Below are 17,655 nucleotides of genomic sequence, written 5' to 3'. Positions count from 1 at the left end.
ATTCCCCCATCCCCCTGCTTCTAGCACTTCTTAAGGCATCCATCACTGTGGATTATTATTTACAGTCAGATGTACAATTTGTTCAGAATTTACAGGCAAACTCATTTAGGTCTTATATTCATGAGTCACATAGGGCTTTGAGATAGGCATCCTGCCTGATTTACTGTTGGGGAAATGAAACCCTAAACTCAATTGCCCCAGGTCAGGCAATTGACGTAACACTTTACGAGGGTCGGTATAAGGCAAATAATTACATATTGCTTTTACTGAGATCAAGATAGCATCTTTTACTGAGAACAAGATAACTTTGTTTTAGGAATGCTGGGCAGGAGAAACAAAAATGACCCACTGGTTTCTCTGGCCTTTGAGTGACCAGTTTAAGATTCCGAGTTGACTAACTCAAATCAGCCTGCCTATGGGAACCCTTGCTCTTAACACCTAGGCTATCCTAGCTCTGTTATTCCCTTTGTTCTACTCATTCCACCAGTGCTAAACAGAGTTGTGTAAGAAAGGAAGAAAAGAACCAGTACTGAAGAATTCCCAGTGCAACACAGAGGGAAGTTCCCACCAATCTGCACCACAAAACCAATAACTCAGATATAAGGCAGAACCTGTGATACTAAATTTATGCACGGTGTAGGGAAAGAGCTCTACCGAACTCTTTAAATCCCAATATAGAACATTTCCAAAGAGAAGTAAAATTTGTTGCAAAACCAAGAGGAAAAAAAAGATGCCGTAAGAGTCATTTTGCGTCTATTTCATTATCTCCTTAAGACAATGCTTTCCAGTCACAATGAGTGAACAGGTCAAGGGGGTGGGGGGAATACAACACCAAAGAGTGTATAAAACACGATCTAAAGAACTTGGTTCTAAGCTGGGGGGATCACGGTATCTTTTGGTACATCTTGGAAGCTCCTTCAAAAATCTGTCTATGTGTGTTTTTTTGGAAAGAAGGTTCATAGCTATCATCAAGAGGCCCAGATTATTGGGGGGAAAAACCACTAAGAACAACTAACTTGGGCTTCCTAGGTAGCGGTAGTGATAAAGAACCCACCTGCAGGAGACCTAAGAGACGCAGGTTCAATCCCTGGGTGGGAAGATCCCCTGTAGGGAGACATGGCAACCCACTCCAGTATTCTTGCCTGGAGAATCCCAGGGACAGAGGAGACTGGCGAGCTACAGTCCATAGAGACACAAAGAGTCGGACATGACTGAGGTGACTTAGCACGCACACACACTGCTAACTTTTAGTAAAAATAATATTTTCTATAATCCAGCAGTATTTTCTAAAACCCAATTTCCCCTCCCTCCTGAAACAGTGACCTCTCCCTCAGTGGCAACTCAGAGGAGCTGGGGGCACCAGGAACTCAGTGACACCAGGTTTGGCAGCCACCTCACCAGCCCTTCCTATCATTCCTGTGCCCCAGCTTAGTCTCCTCGGCAATGGAAACCCATAGCACCCTAAGTAAGCCAAACTGGGGACATTCAAAAGTGCTAAACAGGATATAGCATGGAGAGGAAACACCCAGTCCCCAAGAGAATACAGCTCAAGTCGCCTGCAGAATGGCTCAGGGAACTTGGATGACTGGAATCAGTCAAGGAAGCAGAAGAGGTTTCCAAAGGTTAGGGAGGAAGAGCATATTACATGGGCTGGGCTTGCAGGTGTAACAAGCACAGATCAGAGGCAGGAGCAGATTAAAGCAACAGAGAGGCTAGGAAGGAACAGATGGTCTGGTCCAGGGCCAGGGAGGAAATGAAAGGCAAGATGAAGCCCTTATCATTAAGCATCACTGAGAGATGAAGCTTGAACTTTTGTATGGAAGCTGTCAGAGACTGGGCAGATTTCAATGGGGAAATAGACTACGTGACTATGTTCTACAGAGGAAAAGATTGAGAAGCGGGGTCTAAATGAATAGAAGACAGAAGAAAGATATGACTGCAGAGAAGAGAACTAGGCCAGCACATGGAGTGTCAGGTATTAATTTTGAAGGCACATGGTAGATGAATGGACAAGTCAACAAGAGGCATACAGGACCAGATGCAGGTGTGGATAAATGGGGTGCCTTAGGCCAAAGGAAATGGAGGGGTCCTCCCTTTCCTTTCCCTACAACAGACTTCTGCGGGTGACAAGCCTCCCACCACATGCCTGTACCCTGCCTGCAAGGAGGTCTGCCCTCAGCTCTAGGAACTGGCTATTAATGTAGAATTATTGTAAATACTTGTGATGGTCTCAACGTCCATCTCTGCCTATACCTCATTGGAGCAACCTTTTTCCCAACTGAGTAGCAAAGACTAAAGAAAAATATAAATAACAGCACAAGAAAGTCAGAAAATAACCAATAGTCTCCAAGTCATTCTAGAAAAAGTCTTATAACCTGAATCTGGTGTGCATTCTTTTCCTTGATTTGTTGTTATTGTAGGAAATGGTGAAATTCTCAACATCCTAATGACTATTAGAAAATGACTGGTTAAATAAATTAGAATTTATTTGTACTCCAGAATACTACGTACTACTTTAAAGAATAAACTGCATCCAGATCCAGATGTACTCACATGGAAAAACAGCCAAGATTCCTTTATGGATTGAAAAAAAAAAAAGTTGGAGATCACATGTATAATGTGATCCCACTCAATAAAGAAAATTATACAAATAAATATATATCATATAAATGTGCTTGATATTTATTCAGTCAGGAAATATTTATTGAGCATCTTCTGTGTACCAAGCAGTACACAAAAATCTCTGCATATACAGAACTTACATTCCAGTGGGGAAGATGGATAATAAATTAGAGAAAAAGCAAAAGGTATATGTACAAAGGGCTAAGGAATTTTTTAAAAAATCAGGGAAAGGGGATAGAAGTATCTAGTCTAGACCACTAGGAAGTATGCTGCTAAGTCGCTTCAGTCATGTCCGACTCGGTGCAACCCCATAGACAGCAGCCCACCAGGCTCCCCCGTCCCTGGGACTCTCCAGACAAGAACACTGGAGTGGGTTGCCATTTCCTTCTCCAATGCATGAAAGTGAAAAGTGAAAGTGAAGTCGCTCAGTCGTGTCCGACTCTTAGCGACCCCATGGACCGCAGCCTACCAGGCTCCTCCATCCGTGGGATTTTCCAGGCAAGAGTACTGGAGTCGGGTGCCATTGCCTTCTCCAGACTAGGAAGTATATTTGAGTAAAAAATGGAAGGAAGTGAGGGAGATTGTCAGGCTGCTGTCCCGAGGAGGAGCCTGGGAATTAACTAGAAGCAGAAGCTCTGAGGCAGGAGCATGCCTCGAGGGTTCCAGCTTGGGGGGAAGGAGGGAATGAGCAAGCAGGAGCACAGGCAGGGCTAACAGGGCCTTGTAGACTTGTGAGGACACTGCTTTCACCCTTAGTGAGATGGGGTGTGTATGTTAGTCACTAAGTCATGTTCGACTCTTTGCAACCCCATGGTCTGTAGCTCACAAGTCTCTCTGCCCATGGATTTCTCCAGGCAAGAATACTGGAGTGGGTTGCCATTTTCTTCTCCAGAGGATCTTCCTGACCCAGGGATTGAAACTGGGTCTCCTGCATTGCAGGTGGATTCTTCACCATTGAAAAGCATATTAGGGAAAAAAACATTAATAATAGTTAAGTGAGAAATGGCATTAGTAAGAGGTGTGGAAAAAATCTTTTTAATTTTCACATTATACATTTTTATATAGGCTTTAAATTTTTTTGTTTCTATGCCTCTTGTTATTAATTTTTAAACCAGTTCAAACTCAACATTTCTATTTTTAATGGTAAAAATCATTATTCCAATAAATATATAAATTCAATTAATTTGCTACTTTTTTAATGGTCTGTGTTTTCTTAAATTATATATTTGTCTACCTGGCATCCATTCATCATAGAGCCAGTTATGTTAACAATATTCTCTTCTTTTTTGTATTCTTTGATACTCTGGGGCCCTTGCAGACCCAGAAATAGACTGCCCCTTCCAGGCTTGACTAATTCCTAAAGGTAATAACAACTTGCCAAGGAACACACCTTTCATATGCAAACCAATCAATCTCCCATCTATACCCCCAATGATCTCTTTATCTAACTCTCACACAACCTAGCCAATATTTCCCCCACCCTAAATCAAACTGAGGGCCAGTTACCAAGCAACGAGGCACAGCCCCTCTGTCCCAAGGCCTAATGCAGTTATTCAAGCTAGCCAGTCCTAAACCATTCACTCTCTCCTACTTTGCCTTTCACTAAGAAAGGCTCTTGATGATTCCTCCCCTCCCCTCGCCTGCCCATCCTTTCCCCGGGGGCCTTATGTGATGCAATGTAAACTCTTCATTCAACAGCACTGACATCTTCATGCCAAACCTCAAACCTCTATAAATTAAATCCTAGGAATCATTTTAGAACAGGTAGCTATGCTTCTTCAAAAATTCCAAGGATTTCCAAGAGAGGAAGAAGGACCATTGTGTTTTGTTTTTCATTTTAATTGCTGAATTAACTTTATCCAGCTCATTCAAACTTCAGCTTACGTCCTTGAAAAGCAGAAAAGATCACTGAAAACCATGAAGTGACAAAACTACAATGGGACTTAGCTGAGCAGACTGTACCCTAGTCAAAAACAAAAACATAAAATCACCTCTCCTCCCGCCACTCTCAATAATTGCTATAGGAAAGGGGGCCTTGGAAATAGACAGCTGAACGGTGCAGGTGGTGTTGAATTTGAGGAATTCTGTAGGTGAAGCCAGGATAGGGGGCTTCAGTTAGATCTGAAGAGGCGTGGATCACAGAAAAGCATCTGTTTCAGCCCTCAGACTTCCCTAGAACAGGCATTGAGATGTCTAATTAAAGGTGTCAGAGCAGAGTTTTGATATAAAAGAAAGATTTGACACAGAAGCCATTAGAGACCTAAGAGAATCTTAAAGTCAAACCAAATGTATGTCAGAGAAGTTGCCTGAATGGGTGTTCAGAAGTCTAAGTCAGAGAAGGTGTGTGAATGAGTGTTTAGAAGTGTTCGTTGACTCTTATCAGCCTTTGAAAGGACAGCTATAAAATGCAAATTATAGGTTTGCACTAGGGCAGGGGTCTGTAAATTCTTGGAAATGGTCAGATAGTAAATATCTGCAAGCCCCACTGTATTCGTCCCATCACCCCAACTCTGCCATGAAGCACGAAAGCAGCCACAGACTATATAAATGAATGAGTGACTGGGTCCAAAAAAAACTGATGGGCACTGAAATCTGGATTTTACACCATTTTCTCGTGTCAAAAAATAGTATTCATCTTTTGATTTTTTTTCAACCATTTGAAAGTGTAAAAGCCAGTCTTAATTTCCAGGCTATAGTTTAATGACACTTTCCTTAGGGAATGAAGTTTAGAAGGCTAAAAAGATCTCAGGAGGAAAAAAAAAATGCTGGGCTTTGGTTCTTTCTCTGAGGATATTTGTTGGTGTGGGAAATCTTGCAAAACTCCTCAGCAAGGAACTCCTATTTCCATTGTGAATCTGTCTTGGTGTATTCAATCCTTGCTCACCCTCTGACTCACCGGACAGGCTCCTAATCCCCTCTTCTCCGGTTGCTGCGGGCTCCTCTGTGTGCTAGGCCAATGTTAAATTCCTGAGCTAAAGGAAACATCAGGATGGGCTTATTTATGAGCCATAAGAGCATTTCTTGGATTTGGGACCCAGAAAAGGCATCAAAATAACCTGATCCAGCTCATATTTTATAGCTAAAGAAACAGAAGCTTGGAGAGAGTAAATGGCTTGCCTAAGGTCACCCAGCTCTCTAGAAACAGGCCTGGGACTAGAATTTACACTTCCAAATTATGAAAAAATTGGGAAGCTCTCTCAGGAAAAAATTATGAAGCTTGTTAAGGAATTGAGGCTGGGGTGGTGGGGGGGAGCGGAGGATGAGTAATGTGTGGAGAGATTATAAGCACTTTTTGAAAGACATACAGATCATTAAAATGCCATCACTACATCTACAGAATATTTTTGTATTGCCAGTCCCAAACTTGGGGCAAGGAGGAAGAAATCGTGGAGCTCCAGGAAAGGGAAGCTGAGAAATACTTTTGCAAGGGCTGCTCAAATACATACCTTTACTAAGCATTCTCAACTTATTACTACTAATAATAATAACATCTTCCATTCATCAGTATTATCCAACAGTTCTCAGAGTGTGGTCCAGAAACCTAAGGGGGTCCCTAGACACTTTCAGAGGCTCCATGAGGTCAAAATTGTTTTCACAATAAAGCAAAAGCTTTATTTGCCTTTTTCACTGTCAGTCTCTCAAAAATGTACCGCAGGGACTTCTCTGGCAGTCCAGTGGTTAAGACCATGCTTCCAACTGCAGAGGGCAACAGTTTAACCCCTGGTCAGGGAACTAAGATCCTGTATGCCAAGTGACCTGGCCACATAGACACACAAAAAAATGTACAGCAAAATTTTCAGAGGCAACTCAGTTTGTAAAAATTGTAACAGATTGAATGCCAAACTAAATATAAAAATCTAACTGGTTTCTATCAAGCAAAATGTTAAAGAGATCTACAAAGAAAGCAATATTATACTTGCTAAATTTTTTTGTTTTAGAAAACATTGTCACTTTTCTCACAAGTGTATTATTTGTTAAAATCTAATGAATTCACTATTGTTTTTAAAATGAATCAACAAACAAGTATTTTAATTGCTGTTTTGATTTCTAATACAATAGATATCAATGAACAAATAAGTAACTTTTATTTGATTATAGCTCCTCAATAGTAAATGAGTCCTGACCACAAAATTTGCGAACTCACCGACTTACAATTTTTCAGCTATTTTTCTCTCTCACACACACACACACACACATACAAAAAGTAATTTGAAAGTGTTACTGGATTTTTGGCTTCCCAGGTGGCGCAGTGGTAAAGAATCCACCTGCTAGTACAAGAGATGCAAGAGACTCGGGTTGGATCCCTGGGTCAGGAAGACCCCCTGGAGTAGGAAATGGCAACCCACTCCAATTTTCTTGCCTGGGAGATCTCATGGACAGGGGAGCCTGGCAGGCTACAGTCCATGAGGTTGCAAAGAGTTGGACGTGACTAAGCGCACATTCACTACTACTGAATTTTTGGTAGCCTTTTATCATTATGCATTTTCTTAAAAGATGCTAAAATTATAACTACTATTATATGGTTTAAAATGGTGCTTATCACCACAGAAATAAAATTCACATCACCACAAGAATAAAATTATAAATATCTAAGACAGAAAAACTCTACTGGACAAATGATACAGTTTAATCAATAAACCAATGGGAAGAAAAGAAAGAGGGTGAGGAAAACAGGTAATAAGATTTAGAAACCAAATGCAATATGCCTACCTCATAAGACCCTGATTCTAACAAACCGATCATAACAAAGCACTCATGAGACAATGGAGAAAACTTGGATCCTCAGAAGATATTCAATGATATTAAAGAATCGTTAGTTTTATTTTTGTAATAATGTATTGTGGTTGTGTTTTTTTAAACAGTCCTTACCTTTTAGGGATACATGCTGAATATTTATGGATAAAATCATTTGACATGTTGGATTTCCTTCCAAACAATCCAGTGGGAATGGAAGCGAGAGATTTATAAACAAGATTGGCCATAAATTGATAATTATCAAATCTCGGAGGTTGATAGATGAGATACCATTCCTTATACATTTGTGTATGTTTAGAAAAGTCTACAATAAAAAGATTAATAGGTTGTCATGCTAAAAAAAAAAAAAAAAAGTGAGAAACTACTTCCCTAACTCATTCTTGATTTCAATCAGTTCAGTTCAGTCGCTCGCTCAGTCGTGTCCAGCTCTTTGCGACCCCCTGGACTGCAGCATGCCAGGCTTCCCTGTCCATCACCAACTCTCAGAGCTTGCTCAAACTCATGTCCATTGAGTTGGTGATGCCATCCAACCATCTCATCCTCTGTTCTTAATTTAGCCATTTGCAAATCACCAAGCCATATAATTTGGGGTAGGGAATTTAAACCTGGCCCTGCCTTGTAACTGGAACATCAGATGGTTAAGAAAACACACTTAGAGCAAGGAGCATACTGCAGGAGGGACTGCAACTCTACAGAAAGTCACTGTTTAAAAAAAAGCTGCCTTCAAAGGGACTCTTGCTTTGGGTGGAACACAGGGAACACAGGACCTGTGAAAAGAACACAGATCTTGTCCTACCTACTCCAAGATCCTCACCTGGGTATCTACCAGTGTCCTAATCTGCAAGTATACTAGTCTCCCCTGAAGAGTCACCATGCTATCAGGGGTATCCAGAAATGCCTGGAACAGGAACTATCGTGAAAGTAGACCACTTTCCTCAAGCCTGAGCTCACTTACACTCATCTCTTAGAGCAGACATTTTTAATGACAAAATTTAACAGATGCATACTAAAGAACAACTTATTTTATCTTTTATTTTTCTATATTGACAACAATATATTTGTATATTGATATACAAATATATTGTCAATATATTTCTATATTGACAACAAAAATTCTATATTTTTCTATATTTTAAAAGTATATTGCACAAATGCTTATCACAACAACTTTGAAAAACAGTTTAAAATTATTTACTAAAGTATAAGATATACATATTCTATGATCCCTCTATTTCATTCCATGGTACATATCCAACAGAAATGCATATATATTTGCACCAGGAGACAAACACAAGAAATTCTTAACAGTAATAAAGTCAATCCAATGCCATCGATAATAGAATGGATAAATTGTTATATATTAAACATGTTGGAATATTATACAGCAGTGAACATGAGCTAACAACAGCTACACTACAACATGGATGAATCTGATAAAGTTGAGCAAAAAAGAAACATACAAAAGAAAACTTTCCATAGTGTTGAATAAAAACCAGCAATTTAATCTCTTGGTAAAGACTAAGTATAGAACAGAAAAAAAGCCAAACTGCGGAACTTAACGCAGCACAGAGTCTAGACTCTGGAAGATGAAACTGGGGGGACAAGAAGTTGGGTGGGTCACTTAAACCCAAAAAGACCAAGACTTTTCTTGGATGGATACTAGGAAAACAAAGCCTCACAAGCCACACAGAGAGGCTAATTAGCTGTGGCTTTGTGTTACCTAGCCAGGTTCACATCTGATATGGGCAGGCTAGGTAGCCAAGTCAGTGTTTCTTTTTTATTTTATTTATTTATTTGGCCATGCCACACAGCATGTGGGCTCTCAGCTCCTGACTAGGGATCAAACCCATGCCGCCTGCATTGGAAATGCAGTCTTAACCACTGGACTTCCACAGAAGTCCAAGTCAGTGTTTCTTAGTATTAGTCCATCTAGGTATAAAGTTCAAAAACAGGCAAAATTTTAAAAAGCAAGGAAGCGGTTACCATAAAAGTCAGAGAGGTGATCTGGATGGGAAACGTAGGAAGTAGTTCAGGCAGCAACAGCAATGTTCTATTTTTTTTAATCTGGGTGGTGTTTTGTGTTTTTTCCTAATTGTATCTACTTTATAATTTTCTATCATATTTTGTGTTTTATGCACCTCTATATGTGTTATATTTCACAATTAATAAAGGTTTAGAATAAATAAATCAACCTCACTTATATAACTAGAGAAGTCCCTTTGGAATTACTAGATTTTAACAAGTGTATTAATACACCTTGATTTTGGGATGAAGGTATGCAAAGTGGAAGCCAACTATTTCTGACTTGATAAATTTCCATATGTTAAGTTCTCATGCCTATTGATTTAAATATAGATGAGTTGTAGAATAAAAGCTGTAAACATAAAATTATGTTTAACATGGATTCCCAGGTGGCTCAGGGGTAAAGAACCAGCCTGCCAATGCAGAAGAGAAGAGTTCAGTCCCTAGGTCGGGAGGATCCCCTGGAGGAGAAAATGGCAACTCACTCCAGTATTCTTGCCAGGAGAATCCCCTGGACAGAAGAGCCCCGCAAGCTACAATCCACAGGATCACAAACAGCAGGACACAACCAAGTGACTAAGCATGCACACACACACGTTTAACGCACTATTCCAAAGCATGACATTTGACTTCTAAGCAATCCCAAGAACATTCTAAGAACAACTTGGAAAAGTATTATAACTAATACAACAATTTAATTTGAACCTTCTCCATTTTACTAACCCTTATACCAACTGAGCTAAGATTTCCAGGCCATGAAAAGTAATTTGAAAGAACTGCGACAGGAAAACCCATGCTTTGGAGATCACACTCTACAAGTCGGTTCAAGCAAATTTCAATATGCAAATGCATGCTTTTAAATTAAGCTTCATTAAAATGCACTTACTAGTTTAAGTGGAGGCTGATTTTGTAACCACATTTGGAATTTAGATTCTTACTACTTTAAAACAAATGCTATGTAAACATGAAAATTAGATAAATGATTCTTTGCCCTCCTTCTACAACACTTTTCACTTGAAATGTTTGATGTATTTTAAGATACAAATCCTCAGAATATCCCAGTGAGGAAATGGAGTCCCTAGGCTTTGAAAATAAACCAACTCACAAGCAGACTGAGGTCATGGAGACCATTGGTGCAGGGTTTGCTCGAAGCTACTGAGTTTGGGGGCAGGTTATGACACAGCAATAGGTAACTGATGGAGATATCTCAAACTTATTTTGTTTAAAACTAAACTCAGAGTTGATAATTATGCAATGTGACAGGAATGGTAATGATCACTACAATGTCAATCAAGTATTTTTTTCCCCTGTAATTTAGTTGCTAAACTACAGAGAGAAAATGTTAGAAATGAGTGAATTCCAGAAATATTTAAGAAGTAGAATTAATGGAATTTGGTGAGGTCAAAGATGAGAAACTAAATTCATACAGTGCTAGTGAGAATATGAAACGGTACAGCCACTCTGTTCAACAATTCAGCAGTGTATTAATTTGTAGTTCCACCATAACCAAGAACCAGATATTGCTTATGTATTCCAGTCTTTGTTGGATACGTTATTTGCAGATATTTTTTCCCATCCTGTAGCTTGTCTTATCATCCTCTTAATAGGCTCTGTTGCAGAGGTTTTCTTGTCTTCTCTTTTTTAAAGAACACTTTAAACAACAGGCATTTGTTTTCTTATAATTCCAGAGGCTAGGAATCACAGATCAAAGTGTCAGTAGTGTCAGCTGCTTCTTTTTTCATTCCAGGTTTATTGAGATATATTTCACATATAACATTGTATAAGTTTAAGATATACAATTTCATTTGATACATGTGCATATTGCAAAATGATTATCACTCTGCTTTTGCTAACATCTCCAACAGAGGGTTGATTTCTTCTGAGGCCTCTCCCCTTGGCTTATAGAGGGCTGTCTTCTCCCTGTGTCTTCACATGGCCTTCCCTCTGTGTGTGTGTCTGTGTCCTAATCTCTTCTTTTTACGAAGACACAGTCATATTGGATTAGTACCTCTGACCATATATATCAGAGAAACAAAGACCTTGTTAACACAAAAACATATACACACATATTCACAGCAGCTTCATTCATAATAACCAAATCTGAAAACAATCAGGTGTCTTAAAGGGGGTGAACGGTTAAACTAGTAATACACCACTTTACTAAACAAGTTTTTAAAATTATAAAGTATTGATACATACAATCTGGATGAATCCTCTTCAGAGAATTATGCTGATGAAAAAAGCCAAACCCAAAGATTTCATATGATTCCATTTATACAACATTATTGAAATGACAAAAATTATAGGAATGGAGAACAGATTTAGTCATTGTGAGGGGTCAAGAAGCAGGTGGGAGTGGTTGTGATTTATACTATAACTTTGTAAGACCTTGCCATTGGAAGAAAACTGAGTAAAGAGTACAAAAGATGTCTGTTATTTCTTACAACTGCATGGGAATCTATAATTAAATCAAAATAAGTTTAATTTTTTAAGTCCTTTGAACCTTTAGCTTTCCCATTGTTCCTAGGTCAAAAATCTCTTAGGTCCTACATGATGGAGCTCCTTCCTACCTTGCCAGCTTCATCTTGCACGCTCTTCTCAGGCACCATGGTCCAACCCAACTGATCTTCTTCCATGTCTGCAAATATCCCTTTCAGACTCTGAAATTTGCACATGTTATTCTTTCTTCCTATAATATTCTTCTCAACTTTTTACCTTGCTAAGTCTAATTTCGGAGAAGGCAATGGCATCCCACTCCAGTACTCTTGCCTGGAAAATCCCATGGACGGAGGAGCCTGGTGGGCTGCCATCTATGGGGTCGCACAGAGTCGGACATGACTGAAGTGACTTAGCAGTAGCAGTAAGTCTAATTTACCCTTCAAGTCTCTGGTGTGTCACTTTTCTCATTCAGTCACTCACGAGGTGATGGGATCCTGCATATAAGATACAGATGGTCCAAACCAACAAAGAGTTTACAGCATTTGGCCATCTGGGTCCAGGATACTTTTGGTGTTTATTTTCCCCTATTATCCCAAGACTTAAGTAAAACCTTGTTTAAACATCTCAGGATTCCCCCAGCTACGCTTTGGATTAGGATAAGAAGACCAGACGGTCAGAGTATCAAAAGTGTAATGGAAAAAGAGTGTTATGGAATCCTCCATATAGTGAGACATGCCCAGGGAGAAACTATTAGGGTACAAGAGTCAGGGCTTGGGTCTTCCCTGGTGATCCAGTGGTTAGCACTTTGCAGGGGCCACGGGTTTCACCCCTGGTCAGAGAACTAAGATCCTACATGCCCCACAATTGGGGCTGCAAAGTTCAGCTGCCACTTCCTTTACAAGATGTGAAGAGTCCGGGGGGTTACTGATGTTATGAGTAAATGATTACATTTTGTTTTGTTTAAAAAAAAAAAAAAGCACTTTCCTTATAGTAAAACATACAATTTGTTGGTTCTATTACTAATTGGGCTGATGTAGATGAAGACACTATGTTAAATGATCTCTGGGTGTCATCAAAGTCTTAGGTGTGGCAGCAGTCCATGTGACTCCTTGGTGGTCAAACTTTTCTGGAGGAAATACATTTTTCTCAGTTCTGGATGGAATCAAAGCATATTATCCATATAAAACTTGACTATGTAGTTTGACATAGGCAAGGAGAACACTGCTGAGAACCAGGCAATAAGCAAAACTACTATCTTGAAATGGTCTAAAACGACATCTCAAAGTCCTTTCACTTAGGTTTGTATATACTCTCCTTAAAAGAAAGCCTTTAGGGCCCTTTTAGTGGGATGTTTCCTGCCATGCTTCCTTTCTTTTTTTAAATTAATTTATATATATTTTAATTGGAGGATAATTACTTTACAATATGTGGTGGGTTTTGCCATGCATCCACATGAATGTGTTTCCTATTTGAAGTTATTTCATTATCAGTACCTCTTGCCTTTGTACTGCCTGTATTTTGGCCCATCCCATTAGCTTACACCCTCTTCACAGATCACTGCCTAATTGTGGTGAAGGGACTTGCATAACTCGACGAAGCCATGAGCCATGTAGCTATGTAGCCATGTGGTGTTGTCATCTATGACCCAAGACAGATGGGTCAAAGCAGAGAGTTCTTAAAAAATGGGATCCACTGGAGGAGGAAATGGCAAACCACCTCAGTATACTTGTTGTGAGACCTCAGAAACTGTATAAAAGGACAAAAAGATATGATACTGAAAGATGAGTCCCCAGGTCTGAAGGTGTCCAGTATGCTACTAGGGAAGAGCGGAGGAGAACTACTAACAGCCTCAGAAAGAATGAAGCGGCTGGGCCAAAGTGGAAACGATGCTCAGTTGTGGATGTGTCTGGTGATGAAAGTAAAATCTGATGCTGCAAAGAACAGTATTGCCCAAGAACCTGGAATATTAGGTCCATGAATCAAAGTAAATTGGATGTGGTCAAGCAGGAGATGGTAAGAATAAACATTGACATCTTAGGAATCAGTGAACTAAATGGACCAGAATGGGAAAATTTAATTCAGATGACCATTATATCTACTACTGTGGGCAAGAATCCCATAGATGAAATGGAACAGCCCTCATAATCAACAAAAGAGTCTGACAGGCAGTACTCTGCACAACCTCAAAAATGACAGAATGATCTCAGTTCATTTCCAAGGCAAGCCATTCAACATCACAGTAATCCAGGTCTATATCCCTACCATCTATGCCAAAGACGCTGAAGTTGATCAGTTCTAGGAGACCTCCTAGAACTAACACCAAAAAAAAAAAAAGATGTTCTATTTATCACTGGGTGTTGGAATGCAAAGTAGGAAGACAAGAGCTACCTGGAGTAAGAGGCAAATTTGGCCTTGGAGACAAAATGAAGCAGGGCAAAGGTTAACTGAATTCTGCCAAGCGAATGCAATACTGTGGATCCAAAATAGACTGAAGTAGGAAGTGGGGTTATTGCCTCATGACAACTCCTAAGAGTAATAAGCATGTGCCGAAAGCAAGACTGACAATGACATGAAGAGGAGGGCCACACGTAGCAGGGTGACAAAACTTCTGCAGCCTGTCACCTTTAAAAAGAAACACATATGATTTAGACTTAGACTTGCCAGGACCTCAACAATGATCATCTTAAGACTTAAGTTCCTAATGAGAACAATGAGCTGCGCTGACCTATTTCTATTCATGGACTGAATACAGCGAGGAATCAGATGGTTTGAGTTCTACACTTAGCTTCTAATTCCATCTCTAACTTTCACAGATAAAATACGTTCTGGGTTTTTTTTTTTCTTTTGTGTAACTTGCTGACAAAGTCATCATATACTGACTCTAAGGTCATATTAATTACAGTAGTTCAGTTCAGTTCAGTCGCTCAGTCCTGTCCGACTCTTTGCGACCCATGAATCGCAGCACGCCAGGCCTCCTTGTCCATCACCAACTCCCGGAGTTCACTCAGACTCATGTCCATCGAGTCAGTGATGCCATCCAGCCATCTCATCCTCTGTCGTCCCCTTCTCCTCCTGCCCCCAATCCTCCCAGCATCAGAGTTAGGCTGCTGCTATAAGTATATTTTTTAAATCCCAAAAGTCAGTAGCTTAAAATATGAGAAGTTTATTTCTTGGCCAGGTAACCCTTCAAGGCAAGTATTGAAGATTCCTTAGGAGAGATTCCTCTGAGTGATTACCCTAGGGCCATGTCATCTGCATAGTTGACTCTGGTTCCATCCAGTGGAACAGGAACAGGGCAGAGTCTCAACTCTGTCTTCAATGTCGCATCCTAGGAGGGGCACGAGTGACTCTGGTCCATCGATTGCCTAGAATTGAATTACATCTTTAATCTAACTGCAAGGGTCATGTGGAAATGGTGGTCTAGCTGTGTTCCCCAAAAAAATCAGATTTGGGCAGACAGCACTTGGTCTATTCCACAATTTTCCATCACTATCCCAAATGATGAGGTTTTATTCTGATTAAACACTAAATTGAGGCACAGCGTAGTTAAGTAATTTTCCCAAGGTCACACAACTAGCAAATGGCCAAGTTAGAAACTGAGCCCAGGGGACTTCCCTAGTGGTCCAATGGCTGAGATTCTGAGGTCCCAATGCAGGGGACCTGAATCCTATCCCTGGTCAGGAAACTAGATCCCATATGCCACAACTAAGACCCAGAGCAGTCAAATAAAGAAAAAAAATTTTTTTAAAGAAATAAAGATAGGCAGGGGATATAGTCTTTAAAAAAAAGAAAAAGAGAAATGGAGCCCAGACTCTATACTTTAAACCACTCCAATATATTTCTAATACTGTTTGCTTCTCTTACAAATTACTTTGTAATTTTTAAAACAGCAGTGTTTCCTCTTATTTCAAAAGGATGCAAGGAGGTGGACATAGCTATAGAGGGCTTCTTATGAACAAACTGCAGGGCTCTTCTTCATCCCCCTCTTCAGTTTCAAAGAGATATAGAAGTAGCCTGGGTATGCCACACATGGAAAGTACTTAAGGCTCTGCACAGTTGGGCTCTGCCCAGGGGACTGAATAAGGGTAGTGCAATGCCACATGGGTCAGGAACAGCCTTCAGAGCCTTTCCTAAATTCCGTGCTGCAGGCAGCCCTGCGCTCCCCACATCCCAGCTCCTGACCTCTCCTTAAGACACATGGGCCATGCACTGCGGATACAGGCAGATGCCTATATCCCCGGCCTGCTCTTGTCCACTGGAGTCAGCAGGCCTCCTCTGCTCTCAGCCCTCTGCCTGGAGAAGAAGTCCTTATGCACTGGAGAAGAAAACCCGGCAACACCCTTGTCTTGGCCTCTTAGAGCCTGCAGTGCCTAGACCAGAGAATGCCCAGTTCTTCAGATACATGGGCAGCAGACAAGAAAGTGAAAGTGAAGTCGCTCAGTCGTGTCCGACTCTTTGTGACCCCATGGACAGTAGCCTACCAGGCTTCTCTGTCCATGGGATTCTCCAGGCAAGAATATTGGAGTGGGTTACCATTTCCTTCTTCAGGGGTTCTTCCCCACCCAGGGATCGAACCCGGGTCTCATGCATTGGAGGCAGACGCTTTAACCTCTGAGCCACCAGGGAAGCCCGTTATTCCCCGGCAATAATCCTAGGAGGAAGGTATTGGTTTTTTGTTTGCTTGCTTGTTTTTGTTTTTTATTTAAGTATAGTTGACTTACAATATTATGTCAGTTTCAGGTTTACAACAAATGACTCAGCATTTTTATAGATTATATTCCCTATATACTTATTATAAAATACTGGCTATATTCCCTGTAACTTATTTTATACCTCTTAACCCTCTTCACCTGTTTTGCCCCTCGCCCTCGAAAGGTATTATTACTCGCATTCTACAGATGCAAACAGTGAAGCACAGAAAAATGAAGTCCTTGCCCCAAGGTCACACAGTACCAGCAGCGGTTCAGCCCAACAAAGTCTGGCTCCAGAGACAAGGAGTCTGCAAGCACATCCTCTTTGCATCCGCAGGAGGTGGCACAACTCTTTAGTGTGTGATGAGCGGTGGGCGTGGGCGAGGGTGGAGAAAAAGGAATCCGAGCACCCAAAAAGATACTTTAAGTTTCAAAGGTCCCTTCCAAGTTGTTTTCCTGTTTGGTGCTGGTGGGGGAAGAAGGGGACGCTTTAACCACTGAATAGACAATAAAGTGAATCGGACCTGAATTAAAGTCTAAGATCAGTAAAGCAGAAGGCGAAATTGGCTCTGAAAGTTTCGGAAGCAAGCTATGACAACCCCCGCATGAGCTTCGGGGGGTGACCGTCGAGTTTGGGCGCGTACATAGGGAGAGGTTCACTTCCGCCCCTCTTATGGGAAGAGTTGCCCTTTCAACCAGACAGGCAGCAGCCAGCCGTGGCTGGGCACCTCATAGGGCAGAAAGTTCTAGAATGAAAGTAGCTTTCCCCGGCCAGCCCCGCATGCAGCCCGCGAGCGCCCGCACCTGAGCTCGCCCGGCTCTAACATTCCCTGCGGCGTCCGCTGTACCGAGCCCCGGGCAGAGGGCAGGGCATGTCAGAGACTGTTTTCCTTTCAGCTTCAAGAATAAACCTTGTTGAAGGCCATCTGTTTGCACAGCTTTTATCATGCCACGTGGCTGCAGCTGAAAGTGAAGGTCCCAGCGTACTGAACTGGGGATCGGAGTTGGGGAAAGGGGTGGGGATGAGGGGGTAACTTACTCCATCAGCGCGCATGGCCCGCCTGCCGGGCCTGAGATCTGAAGCTTGTAGCCGCGGAAGGAGGAGGCGTCCCTCTCGCCCACTGAC

The 17,655-nt window shown here is 41.1% G+C and overlaps 1 protein-coding gene across 1 annotated transcript in view; it reads left to right on the top strand.

The window, feature by feature from the left end:
* DLX2 (distal-less homeobox 2) overlaps positions 1–17,655 on the top strand; it is a 109,414-nt gene that overhangs the window by 84,856 nt on the left and 6,903 nt on the right. The window contains exon 7 of the mRNA XM_010843848.1: positions 16,780–16,869. Coding sequence (XP_010842150.1) covers positions 16,780–16,869 — 90 coding nt within the window. The remainder of the gene's footprint in view (positions 1–16,779; positions 16,870–17,655) is intronic.

Source organism: Bison bison, unplaced genomic scaffold, assembly GCF_000754665.1.
Source record: "Bison bison bison isolate TAMUID 2011002044 unplaced genomic scaffold, Bison_UMD1.0 scf7180017864190, whole genome shotgun sequence".
NCBI classification, from domain to species: domain Eukaryota; kingdom Metazoa; phylum Chordata; class Mammalia; order Artiodactyla; family Bovidae; genus Bison; species Bison bison.
Note: the sequence above shows the minus strand (reverse complement) of the source record. Positions and strands in the feature narration are given on the sequence as shown.